Genomic DNA, 18,960 nt, shown 5'->3' on the forward strand with positions numbered 1-18,960 from the left:
GTTGGGGGAGGGATAAGGGGGAGCAAGGTAAGAGAGATCAAGAGAAAAAGGCACATGTGTACCTGGCCATCTCTTTAGCATGAGGTGCCCCAGCTGGATGCACAGCATGATGGCTAGAGGGATGTGCAGTCTGCACCAAACACGCAGGACTGACAAGGGCAGGACTTGTGACTGGAGGGAGAAAGGGGAATGGCCCAGTTCCTGTTTCATGAGGTCAACTGGTGATCTCCTTTCCAGTGTAATTGGGTCCAGTTCTTACCTCCTGGAAGTGGCTCAGAGCCGAGAAGGTCAAAAGAAGGATGAGTCTGGTATGTTGATGACGCTCTTCCGAAGAGGTGATTTATCATCCCTGACGGGAATGGGAGAACAAGCAGCCAAACAGCAAGAAACTTGGGAAAAGAGAAAGTTTGATGGGAGGAAGGGAGAGGTCAAAGGCGAGAGAGATGAATAAGAAGAAGATGGAGGAGGGTGGTGAGAACGTGAAAGGAAAATCCAGAAGTACAGAAATGTGGTGCCTCTGTTGTGTGTCCTTACTACTGCTGAAGATCATCTGTATGCTGGTCAGCCCCACAGTGTCTGTGCCCACTGTGTTCCATACAGACAAAGGCCTCACGTATCTCTGACGCCCTAGAGCTCTCCCATCTGCAATCTCTTCAGGCAGAGAATCTCTAGCACGATGCCTGTCTCCCATTATCTACGCTATCCCCTTCTGAGCCATCACCTCCAGCTCCATCCATTTGTCAGGGCTGCTTCACCTGGGTTTGCATGCTCCCAGCCTCTGGAAATCTCACCCCTTCCCCAGGGGGTTTTGTAGACTCCTTAGATAAAGCTACAGGGCTTAAATCATCTGTTTTCTTCTCTTCTTACATCTGTAATGGTACCCTGAAAAATAGTGCCATGGGGGTAACTCAAGAAAAGCTCTTGTTGCCTTCCCCTTCCTCTTAGAATTAATGAGCCAACAGGACTGCTGCAGTCAGCCTAGAGGAGCGACCTGATGCATCCTGTGGATGACTACCAACAAGCCTGGGAGAGCTTGTCTCAGAGAAGCATGCCATTAAGAGGCAGTTAGGATGACGGAATGGAGCTCTACGTCATTTAACCCATGCCAGAAACCTGTCACTGGCCCCAGAGCACCAAGGAGCCAAGCACCTCCACCAGCACTTCTAACCTGGCTTTCAGTGCGGTGCTGACCTGCTTGTGCCAACACCTCTGCAGGACACGTCCCGTGAGACTTAGCTAAACGCCAGAAATGCAGCAGTAGGTGAGGCTGATTCTTTGGCCTGGTGAAGTCCAAACCTCAAGCATGGGAAGTGGTTCCAGATGCCTGCCTATTAAGCCTCCCTCATGGCAATGACGGAAAGGCTCCTGGCTTTCAAAGACCTGATGCTCAACATCCTCTAATAGCTGGGTCTCCACGAGGTCTGAGGGCTGGAAACGCACACACACACAGCCTCGTTGAGGAATTTTCACTGTACTGTATACACTTGAAACTCACAAGAAACCCTCAGAGACCTTCTGTCTGGCAGTAAGAGCCCTTCAGAAAATGATAGAGGAGGTCTCTTGAGGGCTAGAGAAACCACAAGTACTGTCCAGCTAACCAGTGGCTGCTGACACAACTCTGTAGAGCTGTTCAGATCATTCATGAGCAGGAATTAAGTCCGGAGCTGCGGAGCAGGAGAAGGTCCTGTGGGGTGGCAGCACAGGGTCTGCCACTGATGTGGTTTGTGCAGGGGCTGCTGAGGACAAATAACCCAGTTTCTACACCAGCAGCCAGCGTGCACCAGCCCCCGTGTCTCGTCCCTGGCCAGCACCACGCTTGATGGTCAGGCGCTAGGGCTAGTTAGAAAATTCCCAAATGGTTTTACCTTCTGAAAAAGTGTGTTTTCCTGAACTGAGCCAGCTGATCGGGTCCCTCCTCAGCACCCAGCCCACCCCTGGGATGCTGGACCCCCGCATCCAGAGAGCTCCAGGGAGGCTTGGCTTTGGCTCCAGGTGGGCTCGTGGGGTCCCGCTCCCGGCTCAGCTGCAGGTGGCCTGTGGCTCTGCTGGGCTCCAGTTGAGCTGTGGCTATGAGAGTTTCTAGGCTTCCTGCCCTGGAGCCGGGGTCTTGGCTCTTGGTTCCTGGCTCTGGAGAGCGAGGCCGAGAGGCCATCCTGGCTCTCGGGAGGACCTGTGCTTCAAAATTTTCCAAACAAATCACTTGGATTATTTCTAACTGACATTTTTTGGAGGGCTTTTCTTTCTGCCGGAAGGGAACAACTTGATTTATTAATTTTTCAAAAATTCCTGATCGGAACCCCCTTGATGCTTGGAAGAGGGTGGAGACAGGGCCAGTGAGTTTGGCCAGACCAGGTCCGCCAGCCCCAGCTGAAGCTGACAGGCATGGGGGCTCCAGCTCCTAGCACCTCCTTGCTGCCCCGGGCTTGCATGTGGGCTCCCCCATCCAGCTCTGTGCCTACAGCACCCTGGCACTCATGGGCTAGGGACCAGGGTGCTGCCAGCCCTGCACCCACAGCCCACCAGTGGGATGGAGCCACCAGCTCATCTACGAGCAAAATTTTAATTTTTATGCTTTGGCATCTTTTGCCTTTCCATTTTTGCCTTTCCCTGCAGCTGGGGGAGCCCCAGGAGATTTCCAGGCAGTGGAGGGCACCTGCCCTCAGACAGGGCACAGAGCCATCTCCCTGCCCTAACCATGGGGCCACACCGTCCTCCCACCCTGGGGCTCAGACCCCAGCCTATGCTGGCAGGTCCCCCAGGTCAGGCACTGTGGGAAGGGCATGGGCAAGGCAGGGAGGGGATGCAGCAGGCAAGAACCAGCTGGGCTGCAGCCCCCCTGCCCCCCCTCCACCTACCCAGAGATCCCCTACAGGGGTGAGCACCACAGGGGTATCTCAGCAGCGTGATGAGAAACTGGGACCTCGCAGGGAGGAACAGGGTTCCTGGAGCTGAAAAATCCCCAGCTTTGCTGCACCTGTCTGCCTGCCCTGTCCTGGGGAAGGGTGGCAGAGGGGTGCTTGCACGGGTGATGGGGATGGCCTGGGGGCAGCCTCTGAACATCCCCAGCTCTCCCACCACCCTCCCATTGCCTGGCTGTGGAGCGATGCCCGCCCCCCTGCCAGTGCTGGCTTCAGGGAGGTGGGACCACATCTGACAGGCTTTGCCAAGGCATCTTCTGAAGGGACCTGATGGTGACACCTCTTCCAGGGGCTGCTCTCTGCCTGGAGCAGCTCCTGCCTGTGAGCAGCACCTGGAACTTTGGCTGCTCTTTCCAGCATCAGGGGCTCACCAGCCTCTTCTGCCCCAGGGAAGAGTGCCTGTGGGTAGCAGGTCCTCACTCCCACCCCACACCACAGAGCCCTGGGTGGGTGTGAGGCCATGGAGCAGGAGAAGTTGTGGCACCGTGCTGCCCAGGGACAGGAGCCATGTGGGCTGGGGGACGAGGCGAGCAAAACCCTGAGACACCTGCATCCCTGGGAATACGCACTGTTTGCAGAGGAACAGGGCAGATTTCTCCTCTCCCGAGTGGCTGCGAAATTCAGATGGAAAAAAAAAAAATTTTCCAACCATTATACTTCACGAAAGGAGCTGCTCATCCACTTAAAATATAGGTGACAAGTACAAAAGGCATTTGGCATTATAAAGCAGGCCAAATCTTCAGGAGATCGAAGATATATGGTACGCAACCAAGTCCCAGCTTCAATCTGCTCCTATACTGTAAATTCCAATTACATCATGCTGCCTTGTTTAAATACCGTGAAACCTGGCTCATGCCCTAAGTATGTTTTATATATTGCCACATCCATTTGAAATAGATGGGCAATGTGTTTTACGGCACATGTGCAAATATCTCTGTATTTTTCCATCTGGGGGTTTATGGGATCTTTCAGAAAATTAATAATGGGGCTCGGAGGAAATGTTCGACTCGGAGGCAGTAGCAGAGATTTATGGCCGTCCCACTGGATGCCAGGGAAAAGTCTGAAAGCACCCGGAGCAGACGAAGGCCCCACGATTTCACCAGGCGCTCCCTGAGAGCTAATTTTGCATAATGGACAAGATGGGGAATTTCCCCATGCAAGCCGGCAGCTTGATGGGAAGGGATTGCTCTTAAAGGCGAGGAGCCAAGTGCTGGAGCGAGGGATGGGGATGGAGGTGGCGACCAATACCCAGGGGGCTGCTGCTGCATGGCTCGGAACTGGGCAGGGCAAGAGGAATGGCTGAGCCTTGCTGGTGGTGGGGACAGCACTGCCTGGCCACTGCACCGGCCACCTTTGGCCACCTTGCCTGGCTCCCAGCTCTAGGTACTGTCTGGCCTTTCCGGAAAAGGGATGGTGTGAAACTCTGTAGGGGTGGTCTGGCCAAAGCCACCCCGATTTCTGGCTCAGGATGCAAGCCAGAGCCTGCCAGGCTCTGCTGGGCTTCCTGATGGATGGGCAAACACCGGCATTGGGTCACAGCATGGAGAGCACCAAGGACTCCTGGGGCACCAACCTGAGCAGCACCAACCCTATCCCAGCTGGGCCCTGGGGCACAGAAATTGCAGCATGGGTGGCCAGCGGCACTGGGAAGGGACACTTAAGAGTCACCACATACCAAAAGCCTCAGTGGCCATGAGGTTGGGTTAGTGACCCATCGCGCAGACCTAGAGCTGCAAGCACTGGAGAAGCTTTGCTCCTGTTGTCCTCTGCCTGGCAGGGCACAGGCAGAGGACAGGCAGGACACAGTGTCTGGCTTTACACTGCTGCTTCAGAGGTCCCTGCGGGGATGCTAATGCCAGAGAGAGACCTGACCCAGGTGTCTTCGGATCACTCAGATGTGCTGAGCTGGTTCCTCTCAGCCCTGTCTCCATCCCCTCTCTCCCTGTGCCGTGAGCAGGATCCTGGTCCCGCTGTAACAAACCCAGAGTTCAGCTGGTGGCTGCATGTGGGGCTGGCTGCTGCTGGCTCTCGACAGGCAACCCCTCCGCGGAGCTCCCCCAGCAGCAGCCGTCTTCTGGGAATGACGCCTCTCCCTGCCTCTCCTGATAAACAAAAGCCAACGATTTCCCATCGCGTGGGTGTATTGGGGCTGGGGCGGGGGGGGGGGGGGCAGCAGTGGGTGGTGTTTATTTTGACAGGGGAGAGGCCCATTCTCCAAGCTTTTGGGGTAGTGCATCTTGTCCAAAATGAAAACAGAAGTAGTTTATTTGAGTCTTGCAGTGACTGTGTAAATAGAGGGCTTGCTTTAATAGATGATGGCTGGTGGCTCGGCAGTGAGGACCTGATCCTGCCCTGCATGGAGCTCGCAGCCTGTCATTGATTTAACTGAGATGTAGCATCCCTCTGAAAAAGCAGTCCCACCAGGTCCCATGCTTCTCGGGCTGGGGACATGAATGGCAGAGGATGAAATGGGGGGATGAGGTTGTGGCAGCAGCTGAGCGGTGAAAGTCTGGAAGGAGGTGCAGCGATGCTGAGCCTGAGTCACAGGGGGACGAGCACAGCTCTGCCAGGACAGCACACAGCAGCAGCCCTGGGTGGGATGCTTTTTTTGTGCCATGGTCCCTGTGCCACTGGCAAACCTGGTACAACATCACATTGATGCTTATGGCCGATGCAGTGCAGATGCAGGTCATGGGGTGCAGCAGGGTGCCCCCATCCCCAGGGTGCTGGTGGGGACTGCTTTTCCTTTTTGCCTTGTCCTCTCCATTGCCACTGAGGTGGGAAAGACCCAGCAGGAGGGAATTGACGGGTTTCTCCAGATGGTGCCCTGCTGACCCCAGCTGTTCCCCGTCTTCGGCTCTTCCTTAGGAAAACACGGCGCGGGCCAGCCCATCGATTAATGGTTTCCTCATGTTCCCCCCGCGCAGCCAACGTGGGAAGCTGCCTCCCTGCTCCCCAGGCTCTGCTGAACCAGCCCCTGCTTCCCCGTACCCCACACAGGTGCTGGGTACCCTGTGCACACGGGGTGCGTGGTGTTCAGCCAGTGAGTCGTGCCCTAATAAAGATGAACAAGGAGATAAATAGATTGGATGAAGGAATAAATGAACAAACAAATGAATGACACAATGATTAACTCTGATGTAATAAATGCCCCCAAGGCTTGTAAAAATACACTTGGCATTTTGAAGAATAGCACATTTCTAACAGTTTTGCAAGGATGAGAGTGGCTGGAGCAGCTAAACCCCCTCAACACTTGGCTGACACAGTCGTGAGTGAGAAAAGTACATGCTGCCCAGGAGCCTGGGTGGGTGGAAGAGCCCTGGTTGGGGCTGGGAGGGCAAGAGAGGAGGGCTGGGAAATGCAGAGGCCGAGATTTGCTTAGGAAGCAAAATTTTGGAAGTTAACGAGGCTTTTGGGGTTTGTAAAATGCCGTGCTTGGGTAAGGGGTGATGGACAGAGTGTTGCAGTACCAAGGGCACAGCAGAGCAGGATGGAGGACATGGCACTGAGCGGGGCAGTCAAACAGGTCACCACACCTGAGGGATGGCTGCAGGCCACTATTCCCTAGTACACCGGGTCCACAGGAGGCAGAGTACCACTCTTCCACGTTACTGACCACAGAAGCATGGAAAGGATGGGCTGGCAGGGCCACCGTCACTGCTCTCCAGCAGCTGGATCCCCTACTAAAACCCACATGGATCTGCATCGCAGGACAGAGAGAAATTGCTCTGCATATCAGAGAGCATCAAGGGAGCAAGGAGATTGTATCAAGCCATGACAAGGGGCCAAGCAAGTAGGTCTTGCCTCTCTAAGTAGGTGTTGCCCTTACTTAGAGACAAGCTCCTCAGCAGGCAGGGTGTCCCCAGAGCCCAGCACTGAGCTGTGCCCTGTTGGCCGAGCAAAATGTTCTTTGCTCGACTGTGCTGCACCTAAGGGAGCTGTTTTTCTGTGGGATTCAGGTCTATTTTTATTTATATGGATTTCAGTTACCAAGAACAAAATGATGGGAAATAATCTGTGTGTGCATTCATTGGTCTGCCCATCCACCCATCTGTCTGTCCACTAAGGCTGGGGTTTAGCTGTCCAAACGCCTGTGATCTCTCATGAGTGGAGCTGGCTGGATGACACGGAAAAAGAGCATCGAGTTTTCTGTAGTATTCTCACATTTTGATTCGTTCCTTGGCCAAATTCCGGGTTTCCATGAAAGATGTCCATTGGTGTTTTGAAATAAGAAAAATTTCAACCAGCTGCAAAATTCAGTCCCAAAGCAGGGGGGAACTTGCAAACCTGGCCTCTCTTTCAGCTGCCTTTGAATATCAAACATTTTGCCCCAGCTGAATACTGGGAAAAGGTCTATTTAAAAAAAACCCAAACAACAAACTGATGCAAAATGTGCGTAGTCGTTTTGGCCCTTCCCGTGTGGGGACGAGGCATAAACTGCCTGGAGCAGCCGGTCCCAGCACAGGGTTTCTCGGCACATGCCTGAGCTCAGCCAGCTGCTGCACGGGGCAGGCAAGAGCTGCGCTCTAGGAAATGGGAGCACACCAGAGTGTGTTGAAGTCTTTTCATGTCCTTTGTTAAATTAATATTTTTTTCCTTGAAGAGCTGTTCTGGAAAACATACGTCTTCCTTGTGGCAAGGCGAATTTGCACTGCAGCATCTCTTGCCCTTGCAAAGCCTATGGCTGCTGGCTGTGGCCACCAGGGCTGCATGCCATCCCCTGCTACCACCCAAGTCCCCCTGCCCTGTGTCACCACCGGCTCTGGCAGCACCCCGTGGTGACAAGCACTCCCCAACCACCAAGGGGGTGGCCAGGCCTGGGTGGGTGCAGGCGGACATGGGAGTGCCCCAGAACAGCTTCAGGCTGCCAGAGCTTGTGCCAACCAGCCTCCCATTGCATCGAGGGCGGAAAGGCAACTTCGTGCTTGACTGCTAATTATCCCCTTTTTTCCCCTTTAAATTAGCTTTGAAAGCAGTTAAGCCTACTGGAAGTTTGGCTTGATTGCACTTTCTTTTAACTGTGGCTTTGTTTAAATGTTAGTGTTATGAACAGCAATGAAGTAATTACATAAGCCATTAATGAGTATATAAAAACAATACCTAAATAAAATAAACAGCAAGTAATACCATTAATGTTTCTGGTGTTTCCAGTTACAGCTCTTGGAGAGTCATGATGGGAAGGTGGAAGAGTTTTTTCAGCTATTTAACCTCCATGGCTATAAAGTCCTGCAGGTTTTGGGTAACTCTGGATGCTTGAGGTACCAGAGAAGTGGAGGTGGGTGGTGGCTTGTGGAGAGTCCCCCACTGCCCTGGTAAGTCCAATGAGTACAAGGAAGCCAGCTGGAGGCTGGTGACCCAGTCTTGGTGAGGTGGGAGAGCTCGCTGGGATCTGCTGTCCCGGTTGTACCCAGATGGGTGGACAACTGCAGAGCCAAGCCTGGATCATGATGACCCATGAGCCATCGGTCCCTGGTGCACCAAGGGATGTTCAGAGCCAGCCGCATGGCATGCCCTGAGCCCACCCACATCCAGATACAAAGCTACGGGGAAGCTCCTGCAGTGCTCATGAGACCCTACGGATCAACATAGCCCCAACCTGCAGAGCTGGGGGTGATGGGAGAGAGAAGCGCTTCGGCAAAGCCCTCGGCTTCCCAGCCCACATGCAAACTGAGAGTGCGTGTGAAGAAGATGCAGAATTAGGCAGTAAGTACTTATTAGACTCGTGTTATTAAAAATAAAAATAATAAAATAATAATACCCCCCCAAACATACATATCATATATGTTACACTATAGTCCATAACATTTGCTGGCTTTTCTTTTTACATATTTCACAGAAGCCACCAAGTTGCAGGGCCAGGGTCCCTCTGCAAGGGCACCCTCAGGGTGGTATTTACATGACACATGTCCCAGCATCCAGGCCCAGGGCACCCCAAGAAACACAGCAGAGCCCACCCCCAAAGGTGCTTGCAAAGGGTCCCACCAGCATCCTGGATCTGCTCCGTCCAGTCATACATTTAAAATACAAAGCAGACAGAAAAAGAAGATTAAAAAGACATGTCGATGCATGTGGAGATTCAAATATGTGTCTGGGAGCAGCTGCACATCTAAGTCCCCTGGGCAGCATTGCTTCTCCCCAAAACCCTGCTGCAGCAGGCGTGGGGCATGGTTTGGCAGGCTGAGTTCCCCAACTGGGGTTGTCCCACCTGCACCTGGGGATGCCTCTGGTTGTATCTCCGGTTAAATGTGGACAGAAGCGTCAGAGCGGTGTGGGGTTGTGCAGCGCAGAGCCCCTGCAAGGCTTGCGTGCAGGCTGGGTGCGATGTCGCCAGCCCTCTCTGTGAAGGGCCTCTTTTCCCCAGCAAGCTGCTTGCATGGCAAGTGGGGCATGGAAAGCACAGCCAGACGAGCCAGCTCAGCAGCATCCCTGTGAAGACGGCACAGCAGCCCCTGGTTTTGCAGCCCTCCCTGGAACTGTGCTTGTGGTAGTGTCTGCGCCAAGCCCTTACCCTGAGTTGCAGGGCAGGACAAGCAGCATCTCTGTGCAGCCTCCACCATCATGCTGGGAACCCTGGCACCAGCTCTGGGTGACCCAGCTCCGGTGTTCCAGGGACAGCCAAACCCATGTGTAGGCATTTCCAGCTGGCCGTGCCAGGGAGGGGGAGAGGAAGAAGAAAGACGAATCCTTACTTCGGCCTTTGGGGTTGACACAAGCAGGGGAAGTCAGAAAAACATCTTCCAGGCAGCAGTCCTAGTGAAGGTGCAGAGTGGCCCACTCCAGTTTTTGGCCAGGATTTTAGGACATCCCCCAGCCAAAGGGGGAGAGCTCCTCTCCTCAGTGGCAGCCCAGGGGGTATGTGGTCGTCCTGCCTTGGGGTCTCCAATCTGCCCCAGCAGGGCACCCATGGGCATGAGGACACCAGCTGGGAGCCATCTCTCCTTGTCAGCAGTCCCAGATGGCAGAGCTGAAACAAGAAGGAAGAGCCATCTTGGAGAATAAATCGAGAACTTCAACCATTAACATCAGAGTCCTCAAAGAGTTGTAATTGCCCTGCTTCAGGGGAGGAGAAATCAGGTGCTAAAGGAAATCCTGGAGTCTCCTGCCCTAAGAGGATGTGCAGAGCACTTTTGAGGAGCACATACACTTCGTGCCTTGCTTGGAGAAAGCATGTGCCTTCTGCAGCTCTGCCCTGATAAGCATCCGTGCCCATGGAGCAGTGGTACTAGCCTGCTCCTCTGTGGGGTGTGGCTGCTGAGAAGAGGGGCCAGGGAGCCCACACACCCCATGGGGTGATACTGAGCTGTCCCTGGGGCCGTGGAGATGACCCCAATGGGAGTCCTGGCCATGCACAACCGAAGGATATTCCACCACTAACAGTATGTGGGGTTGGAGTGAGCCTAGGGCAAGGGCAGCAGCTCTGCTTCCTGGGCTCCTGCATGCAAGCAGTCATGGGAGGAAGAGGGGTTGGGTGGCCCACATACTTCAAAGACCATCTCACAGCAGAGGCCAATAGCCTATGACAACCAGAACAAGAGGAACCAGGGATGAGGGGATCCCCTTAGCTCAGCTGGAGGAGGGAAAGTTGGGGTCTAAGTTAAGAGTGTGGCATAGGACCAGCTCATCTAACCCCAACTGGTCCTGCATATGCTTTGCCCTTCAGCTTCTGTTCTCTCTCCAGTTCTGCCTGTGCCCTGTGGACCTGAAAGCTGGCACTGCAGACCCTCCACATCTCTGAAAATCCACTCCCAGCACCTCCAGCAATTTCACCAATGCACTGAGTTCCCCGACTAGGGCACCTATATGTCCACACAGACATCCCCCGGTGCCTAGATCCTCACTTCCCAAATTCCCGGGTGCTGAACACAGACAGTGCTCCACCAGTCTCTTTGGCTTCATCCCACCCTGGGATGCTGGAGCCCAGAAGCACCAGACCACCCATGGGATGGGGAGTCCATGCAAACTGCTGTGGGCTCAAAAGGGCAAAGCATCATCCTAAAGCACTGGAAGACTGTGATGTAGGTTACAATACCTTGCTGAGCCAGTGAACAAGCAAGGCAAGGTTTGTAGGGAAAGGAATATCTATTGTCAGAGCACCTATTATTTCTAATCATATTTATTATGCCAGGACTGCTACAATCTCAACATGGGAAGATACTGATGTCTGTTTGAACTGGAGACTAACACACGGTGAAGAAGATATAAAAGACTAGAGGTGGGTCAATGAAAGCTCTTCTCTCTTCCTGCCAGCTCTGCCTTGTGCACCTCCTTGGACAATCTCGGCCACAGCAATACTTCCCAAGGAGAGCATGCAGTCAGGCCAGCTCTGAAGGATGCACACCAAGGCAGATGGTCACTTGGCGTCAGCTCAACAGAAACAGGTGGAATTCTGTCAGTTGGTAGCAGCTGAGAATATAGGGGCATAGACCTGGGTGAATGGATGATGATAGACGATGGCTCCAGTCAGCCTCTTCACTCCACCCCAGGTCCTGCTGGTGGGGCAGGCTACAGCCTTGGTGGACATGGGAGGGGAAAATGGGTGTCTCCAGGTCTTTCCCGCTGGGTCTCCTGGACTATGCACCAGGATAGGTAATGGCCAGGGGGTTGCAAAGTGTGTTCCTTTCTACCTGGTGGGCACAGAGCCTGGTAGTGGCCACCAACCCACTGCCATGGCCTGACTCCTCCCCGCGGCACTGCAGCATCGCATGGGCCCTGCCCCAGCAGCAGCACTGGTTTATGTGAACCTGAGGTCACCAGAGTATCAGGCCTTGCAAAAGTTCATTTGTTCTTCCTGGCAGAGCTCCTGGGGCCGGTCCCTCTGCAGCGTTGGATTCTACAACCAGCGCTGGCTGGTTTCTACTCAGCCTGCCTGTTGCACATTGGCATGAAGGACAGAAGACTCTGAGCTCCTGTTCCTACTGGGCAAGGAGAAGGGCAGACAGAGGTCTGAGACAGCAGAATGTTTTCAGAAAGCGAGGAAGAGGAAGGCCCTGGACACTGGAGAAAGGAGAACTGTCAACTCAGGTGTCAACGCCACACCGGGCAGAAGACTGTTAAAGGGAAAAGAAAAGCCTAGAAATGCCCGGAGCAGGACACCAATCCCTTTTGAGCTCCTTCAAGTGACAGGCACCCATGGGATCTTGCTCCACTTTGCTCCCCATTAAAGGTTTGTCATTACTGTGTTATTTTTAATACACACTTAGAGAAAAAAACCCACACGCACACCCACACGTGCACACGCACACACAAAGGGAAACCATTGCCAAAATATACACTATAGACAGAAGAGTCCGTTCACACTATATATATGTACAGAGTCTCTGGGCGCAGTCTGGCAGCGCACAGCCGGGCTGGGGCTGAGCACGGGGTGGGATGGGACGTGTGGAAACCCCTCAGGGCTTCACGCACTTCCCCTTCTTCTCCCGCCGCTGCAGTTTCCGAAGGCGGCGTGTCCAGGCATCCCGCCACTGGATGACCAGGCTGTTCTTGTCGGCCATCAGTCCTGGCCGGTCAGTGGAGTTTTCGCTGATCCCCATGACCAAGTACTTCTTGCTGATCTGAATCTTGGGGCATTTGCAGGACAGGTCTTTCAGGTGGATCCACAAGAAGTTGTCGCCGCGCTTGACCCGCTCATCGCGGCACTTGTAGACAGAGAGGATGTTGATGGTAAACTTGGCCCAGTTGGCCACCGTCTCCATTTCCAGGATGTTCACCTGGACCACTGAGTGAAAAGAGGGGGGGAGGCATGGTGATGGGGGATGCTTTGCCTTGCTGTCAGAAGGAAGCTTTGGTGATGGGAACTGCCCGTCCCCAGCAGCCCCACCTGCCTCATCCACCACACCTGGGGTGGCTGATTTGGGGACCCCCCTCCTTGTTGGGTACTCCCCATCCCCTGGGACATCTGCATCTCCCCCACCCACAGCCAGCCTGCAGCCCGCCCTTGGCTGCCTCTGTGGCAAAGCCCAGCGGGGCCTGGAGTGGGAGGAGGTCCTTACCATAGTCCTTCTTGCAGTACTTCTTCATGTTAATCTTGTAGTTGCCCTTGGCTGGCTTGCAGTAGGAGTCACAATCTGTGGAGGAAGAACAGAGGGTTGAGCACTGAGGGGCTTGAGGTACGTAAGGTCCTGTCGCACTGCAAGGTATGAGGGAACAGGGTGGAGGGGACAGCAATGAGACCCAGCCTGGCACAGGGTGGTGGGTACTCCACATCCCAGTACTCTCCAGAAGGCTCCTGAGCCAGGGCCTAGGCTGCTTCTGGGGATGGGGGTTTGGCAAGTCCAGATGCCCCTCTGACAGCTCACAAGAGCTGGGGGCTCAAATCCCAGCATGAACACTGACACCACATCAGCTTGGAGAAGAAATCAAAGGGCCTTGTGCCCACAAAGCGACTGTGTCATGTCCTGTACTGATGGGGATGATGTCCTGCAGAATAAATCAGCATGGAGTGGTGGAGGGAGCCTGGGGACTCTCCTCCAGAGGAGGGGATGGATGGGAGAGATGCAGGTGAGGTGATAGTGGCCACCATGGCGAGCAGGCAGGGCCATGGCCAAGGAGGGTCAACCAGAACAGCTATGGCCCTGCAAACCTGGGTGATGTGGGGAAGAGAGAACTTAGTACCAACCCCACCATCGGACCCAGAGGCCAGAGACCAAAAGGAAGGTCTGATCCCAGACCAAGGAGGCTGTAATCCTCCGGGGTGAAAGCCTTCAGGGGCCAGGGTGGTGGGAAGCATCCTCATGGGGCTGCCCCTCCAGAGACCCACACCTCATCGGTGCCCAGAAGCAGGGAAGGGGACTCGGGCTGGGGGAAGCAGGTGGATGAGGGAAGTGGCTCTGCTCTGCCAGGCCACTCCTGCTGCCCAAGCATCCCCTGCTCAGGCTGCTCCAGAAGGGCTGGAGAGGCCACCAGGCTGTCCACCACTCCACAAAGCATCCCTCCCTGCTGTCCCCCAGCTCCAGACAAGGCTCATGTCCTCAAGGAAGCTTTTTTTCCGTGCATTTCTAAAGACCCCAGATTTGCATCTCAAGCAGAGGGAGGGCAGGGAATGACTTTTTCCTTCTCCCCAAGGCTTTGATCCCAACAATTGCTGAAGCAGCCCTGTTCTCCTTTCTTTCCCCCTGCCATCTTCCTTTGAACATCTCAATTTGTCTCTTTCCAAATGGCATGTTTTTTCTAAGCCCATCTTTCTTCTTTTCTCTCCCCCTCACAGGTTCTCTCTCTGGCTTGGCCCCATGTCCCGGGACAGAGCCAGCAGTCTCTGAAGTTGTCTTTGTTTGCAGGTTGCCACAGCGATCACTGGGGATGGAGGAGAGGGTCGGGGGGAAGGTGGGGGAATAACAGTGCCCTGTGCCAAGGGGAGGAGGAGAAAAGAGGAAAGAAAGAAGCCCAGGACCACAAACTGGCTCTGGGCTCTGCTGCTCTCCTTTTTATCTGGGACTTTGTGCCGCCTGTTCCAAATTTGTCATTGATAGAAGTGGCACAGCATGAACCTAATTCTTGGCAGAGGTGGGTGAGCCCTGATTCTCGGCTCATCCCCCCTGTGCTGCCATGCTACCCCTCTGCCCAGGCTGGCAGAGCTGCCCTGGCCCCGCTGCATCCCCTGGGACAGAGGTGGTGGCCGTGGAGGGGGCACAGGGCTGCCCCATGCAGCGTGGCTGCCGAGTGCTCTGAAGTGCTCTGCTGTGGCCACTGGAAATTGCCCCCATCTGCTGCATCCCTGGGATGTGTTACAGCCCCGTCCTGGACCCCGCTGCATCCTCTGGGACATGCTATGGGCCCATCCCTGACACTCTGCTCTGTCCTTTCCTGCTACGTGAAGGGGACTCTAAAAGGGAGCTCCCACTTTATTTTGGGGAGCACCCAGCAGGATGGGTGACATTTTCCTCCCCAAGCAGAGCAGAGGAGGATGTCATGTGCCTAAGCAACTACTTTTTGGGGTTGGGTGCAGGTTGTGCCCCTCCCTGCCTGCTGCAGGGGCCAGCCTGGGTCCCAGCCCTGCGCGAGCCTTTGGTGAAGGTGTGGGACCACATGGGTTTGTGGTGCTCATGCTGCTGGAGTTGGAGCTGGGAGCCCTACCACTGCAGCACTTTGCCAGTGCCATGCCGTGCAGGGCCAGGTGGTGAAAGGAGACAGCTGGGGGGCACAGAAACCATCCTGCAGCCGGCCATGAACCAGGGTGGGTGCCACATGGTGCTGAGCCCATGAGTGGTGGGGTGATGGGTGGTGGTACCAGGCTGCAGGGCATCCTTGGCCAGCCTGCCACCCTCCTTGTTCGGTGATGGGGAAGAAAAGCAGAAAGAAAACCAGTAACTGCCCTGAGTTCCTGTTCATTATTAACATCATAAAACTCTGATTCAAAATAACTGAAAATGGTGTTGGGAATTAACAATTTGGGATTATTTTGGGGATTTTTTTAACCTCAGCTTTGTGCTGAGGAACGTTCCTCAAATATAAAAGCAATTCCTGCTCAATTTCTATAAGAAACTTGGGAAGAAAAAAACAAAGACCAAGTAGCTCAAAGCATTTGCCTTCCTTGCCTCTGAGTGTGTGGCTCCATCACCACGCATGGGTGCTGTGGGTGGGGGGTGGCCAGGTGAGGGGTGCCAGGCCTGCCACCCAGCTCATTCTCTGCCAGAGGGGCAGCTGGGTCCTGCCTGCACCTCCACAAACTGCCTCTCCCTGGGCACCCCATCCAGTTCCTGCAAGGTTCCCCTGCAGCAGGGCTCTGCTGGGGGTCTCCGCCCCCAGCCCTCATCACAACATGGCTGTGGACCACAGCTGCAGCCTCCCATGCCCACTGGGATGCCACATGCCAGGGGATGGCTGTTCCCCCAGGCAGAGCCCAAGGAGCCTGGCAGCAGCTCTTCCCACCCTGCTAGCTCAGCAGGGCAGCACGCTCCGTCCATCCCTAAAATCGTCTGGCAGGCCATCTGAATGGCCATCGGAGAAGCCGCTTTATGAGCGCCTCTCCCCTGGCAGCCCCCAGAGCAACTCCCCACTTTCCCAGCTCCTTTTTAAACTTCCCAGTTGCTGCATTACACATCCTGCAGGGCAGTGGAAAGAAGATCAAGTTTAGCCCCCACCTGCAGCCACCCTCCTGCCCACCCCTCCCACCGTGCCCACACAGCCTGGTGGGGCAGCTGAGCCCCATGGAGGTGCTGGGGGATGGCAGAGACCTGCCACAACCTGAGGCTGGGAGAGTGCACCCACAAACCCCGAGATGCTGCTGCATTCCCAGGATATGCCACAGCCCGGTCCTAGACACTTGGTGCACCCCTGGGATAGCTACAGCCCTGTCCTACGCTCAGTCCCCTTCATGTCCCAGGCAGTGGCACCCCACGGACAGGCAACGTCTCCGCTGGCAGTGGGGAGCTGGCACGTGGGACGGATGGACAGAGCAGAGCAAGCACCAGGCGATGCCACACACACGTGGGAGGAGATAGATGGTGACCAGTGAGCCACCAGCCTGGCATGGGCATCCCCCATCGCTGAGGGGGAGCATGTGCAAGAGGCAGTGATTTTGCACATCTGGTTTACTTCTCCTCACCTTGAAAAAAAAGAATATTTTGTTTTAAGAGAGATGTAACTTAATTAGGTGTTATGGCTGCAAAACTTTTACTGCTGACTTTGAATTCTTTTAAAGCCCTGTTTTGTGCTCCATGAATTTTGTTAATTCTGCTAACAGGGAACAAGGATATTTTTTTTCCACTAAGTGGAAAATATTTTAAGATAATAATAATAAAAATTATGAGAAGTGGACCTACGACGTTTTACTGCTGAGCCAGTCGGCTGCTCAGGCAGAGAGATCAAAGCCGGACCTCAAAGGCTGCAGAGGGTTGGAAAGGCAGGAGAAAGCTGGGAAGATCGATGCAGAGGATGGCAACATCCGTGAAAAGCCCAGATGCACAGGGGGACAGGGAGGAGGATGGGGAGAGGGGGGGAAGCCCAGCACCTGAGTGCGGCAGCCCTGAACAATGTGCCCCTGTTCCTGCAGCCCGGCACCTGCTGCCCGAGGCAGGGAGAGAGGTGGGGAACCGGGGAGAGAGGGGGCTCAGAGGCTGCCTAGGGTGGGACGACTGTGGGCACTGAGGGGGTGAGTGCCCTGCTCACAGGGGAGCCTGGGGGCTCCTGGGGCAGAAGGATGCAGGCAGAGGGGCACCAGTGTGCAGGCAGCAAGCAGGGTGCAGGCAGCAGGCAGGGTGCAGGCAGCAGGCAGGGTGCATTGCTGTGGCCAGCCCTGCCCATGGCACAAGCACATGGCAGGCAGGGTAACCCAGGCAGAGTTGGGCAGGGCAGCACCACCTACTCCATCCATCTCTGATCCCCTGCCTCAGCAAAGGGGGCAGCAGGACCCCAGCTGGGCGCCCTGCTCCCCCCAGTGCAGACTCTGGGCAGAGGCGAGCTACTTTGCATTAAAGATATTCAAGCTAGAAGCCAGAAATCTTAAAACAACAAACCCACAGATAAAACTAGAGGCAGTTTAAGGCAGACCTGCTCCGCTAAAACAAAGTAAACACCCGGGTCTCCAGAAAGTGCCATTTATTTTTACGCAGCTGAAAAGATCAGACATCACTCTAAGACTGTTCCTATTTATAAAGCACTAGAGGGGAGTCACCTTGATTAACTCTGTTCCATGTGTCGCTCTCTGTTTGCAATGAAACCGTCCAAATCCCCCTTTCCCTCCCAACCACTTTTTTCCCTTTCCCAAAGCCTGGTGTTCCCAACTCCTGCCCGCTGTGTGGGCAGGGCAGGCAGAGAGGCAGGAGCAGGGGTGGTGCTGGTCTGCCCCATCCCATGCAGCCTCCCCAGCAGCGTTACCATCACTGACAGCTCAGCCTTTATGGTCACCCCATCGGGCAAGATGCTGCCAGAGCGTGGAGTGAAACCTCTGCAGGACTCACATAGGGCGGCTCGACTCACGACCTGATAACCCTCCTGTTTTCTGGAGCCTCTGCGGAGCAGGGCTGGAAGGGCTGAGATGTGTCTGTGGGTGCTGGGTGGGCGCTGGGCTGTGCAGAACTCCCGGTCTTTCATTGATACGTGGGATCCGCACACATGCAGGGCCAACGTCGCTCTGCAAGCAGCTGAGCTACCAGCCTCCTTCTGTCCATCTCCCCTCTCCATCCCCATCCGCACGCTTTTGTCCTGCCGTAGATCCACACCTTTGACACCCCTTGTCCCTGTCCCCCTCCCATGGTCACTGAGTGCGTGCATGTGGCTGCAGGGGTCATGCTAGATGTTCCCAAAAGGCTGGGGAGTACATCCTAAGCACATGTCCGCCAGGGAAGAGGCTGTTGGCATTTTCCATCCCCAAGGCAAGGTGGCTGCAGGAAGGAGAGCTGGGGAGAAGGATGCACATAGGGCACAGGCTGTGTATTACCCCACACTGGCATGCGGGAGAAGACCAAGATCCTGAGGACAGCAGGGTGAAGGGTGGCCTGAGGAGGAAAGGGACTGCTTCTTTCCCTAGCTTCTCCCCCTTGACCTGGCTCAGGATCCCCACAGAGGGATAGAAACAGGATAGCTATGAACAGTTACGCTACCATACTGACAGGACTGCGGAAGGAGAGGAGGGGAGAGAGAAAAGCCCTGCTGCAGCCCCCTCCCATGCATGGCCATGCATGCATCTCAAGACCTGGCCCAGCATCAGCACAGCCCATCCATTGCTCCCACTGTTGGTGACCACCACGTAGGGCACAGGGGTGCCAGGATGAAGTGAGATGGTGGGGGTGGCTGATAGAAGAGGGGCGGTCAGGGAGGAGGTGCAAAGCGGCTGCTTTGCCCTGCAAGGCCACATCCTGCAGCAGTGGGGAGGGCTGAGCATGGTGCTGCCAAGGGGTGGTGAGGAGCTGGTGGGCTGCACCCCTGCTTTCCTCCTTGGAGGGGATGGAGAAAACTTTTCCCTGAGAAAGCCTCATCAAGCTTTGTCAGTTCCTTCCAAGAAATTAACATGATTTCAAATCTCAGTTATTTTTTTCACCAACATTTTTCACTATTAACCTTTTTGCCAAAGGGCTCGGCAGGGCTCAGCCCTCGATGTGCAGGG

General features: G+C 54.9%; 1 protein-coding gene across 1 annotated transcript in view; it reads right to left on the minus strand.

Annotated features, from left to right (window-relative positions):
• Window positions 1-10,869: 10,869 nt before the first annotated feature.
• Window positions 10,870-18,960, minus strand: part of NTN3 (netrin 3) — a 32,679-nt gene continuing 24,588 nt past the window's right edge. Inside the window, exons 7-8 of the mRNA XM_037382453.1 lie at window positions 12,911-12,985; window positions 10,870-12,636 (exon numbers count right to left, since the gene is read on the minus strand). Coding sequence (XP_037238350.1) covers window positions 12,308-12,636; window positions 12,911-12,985 — 404 coding nt within the window. The 3' untranslated portion in view covers window positions 10,870-12,307. The remainder of the gene's footprint in view (window positions 12,637-12,910; window positions 12,986-18,960) is intronic.

Source organism: Falco rusticolus, chromosome 4 (assembly GCF_015220075.1).
Source record: "Falco rusticolus isolate bFalRus1 chromosome 4, bFalRus1.pri, whole genome shotgun sequence".
NCBI classification, from domain to species: domain Eukaryota; kingdom Metazoa; phylum Chordata; class Aves; order Falconiformes; family Falconidae; genus Falco; species Falco rusticolus.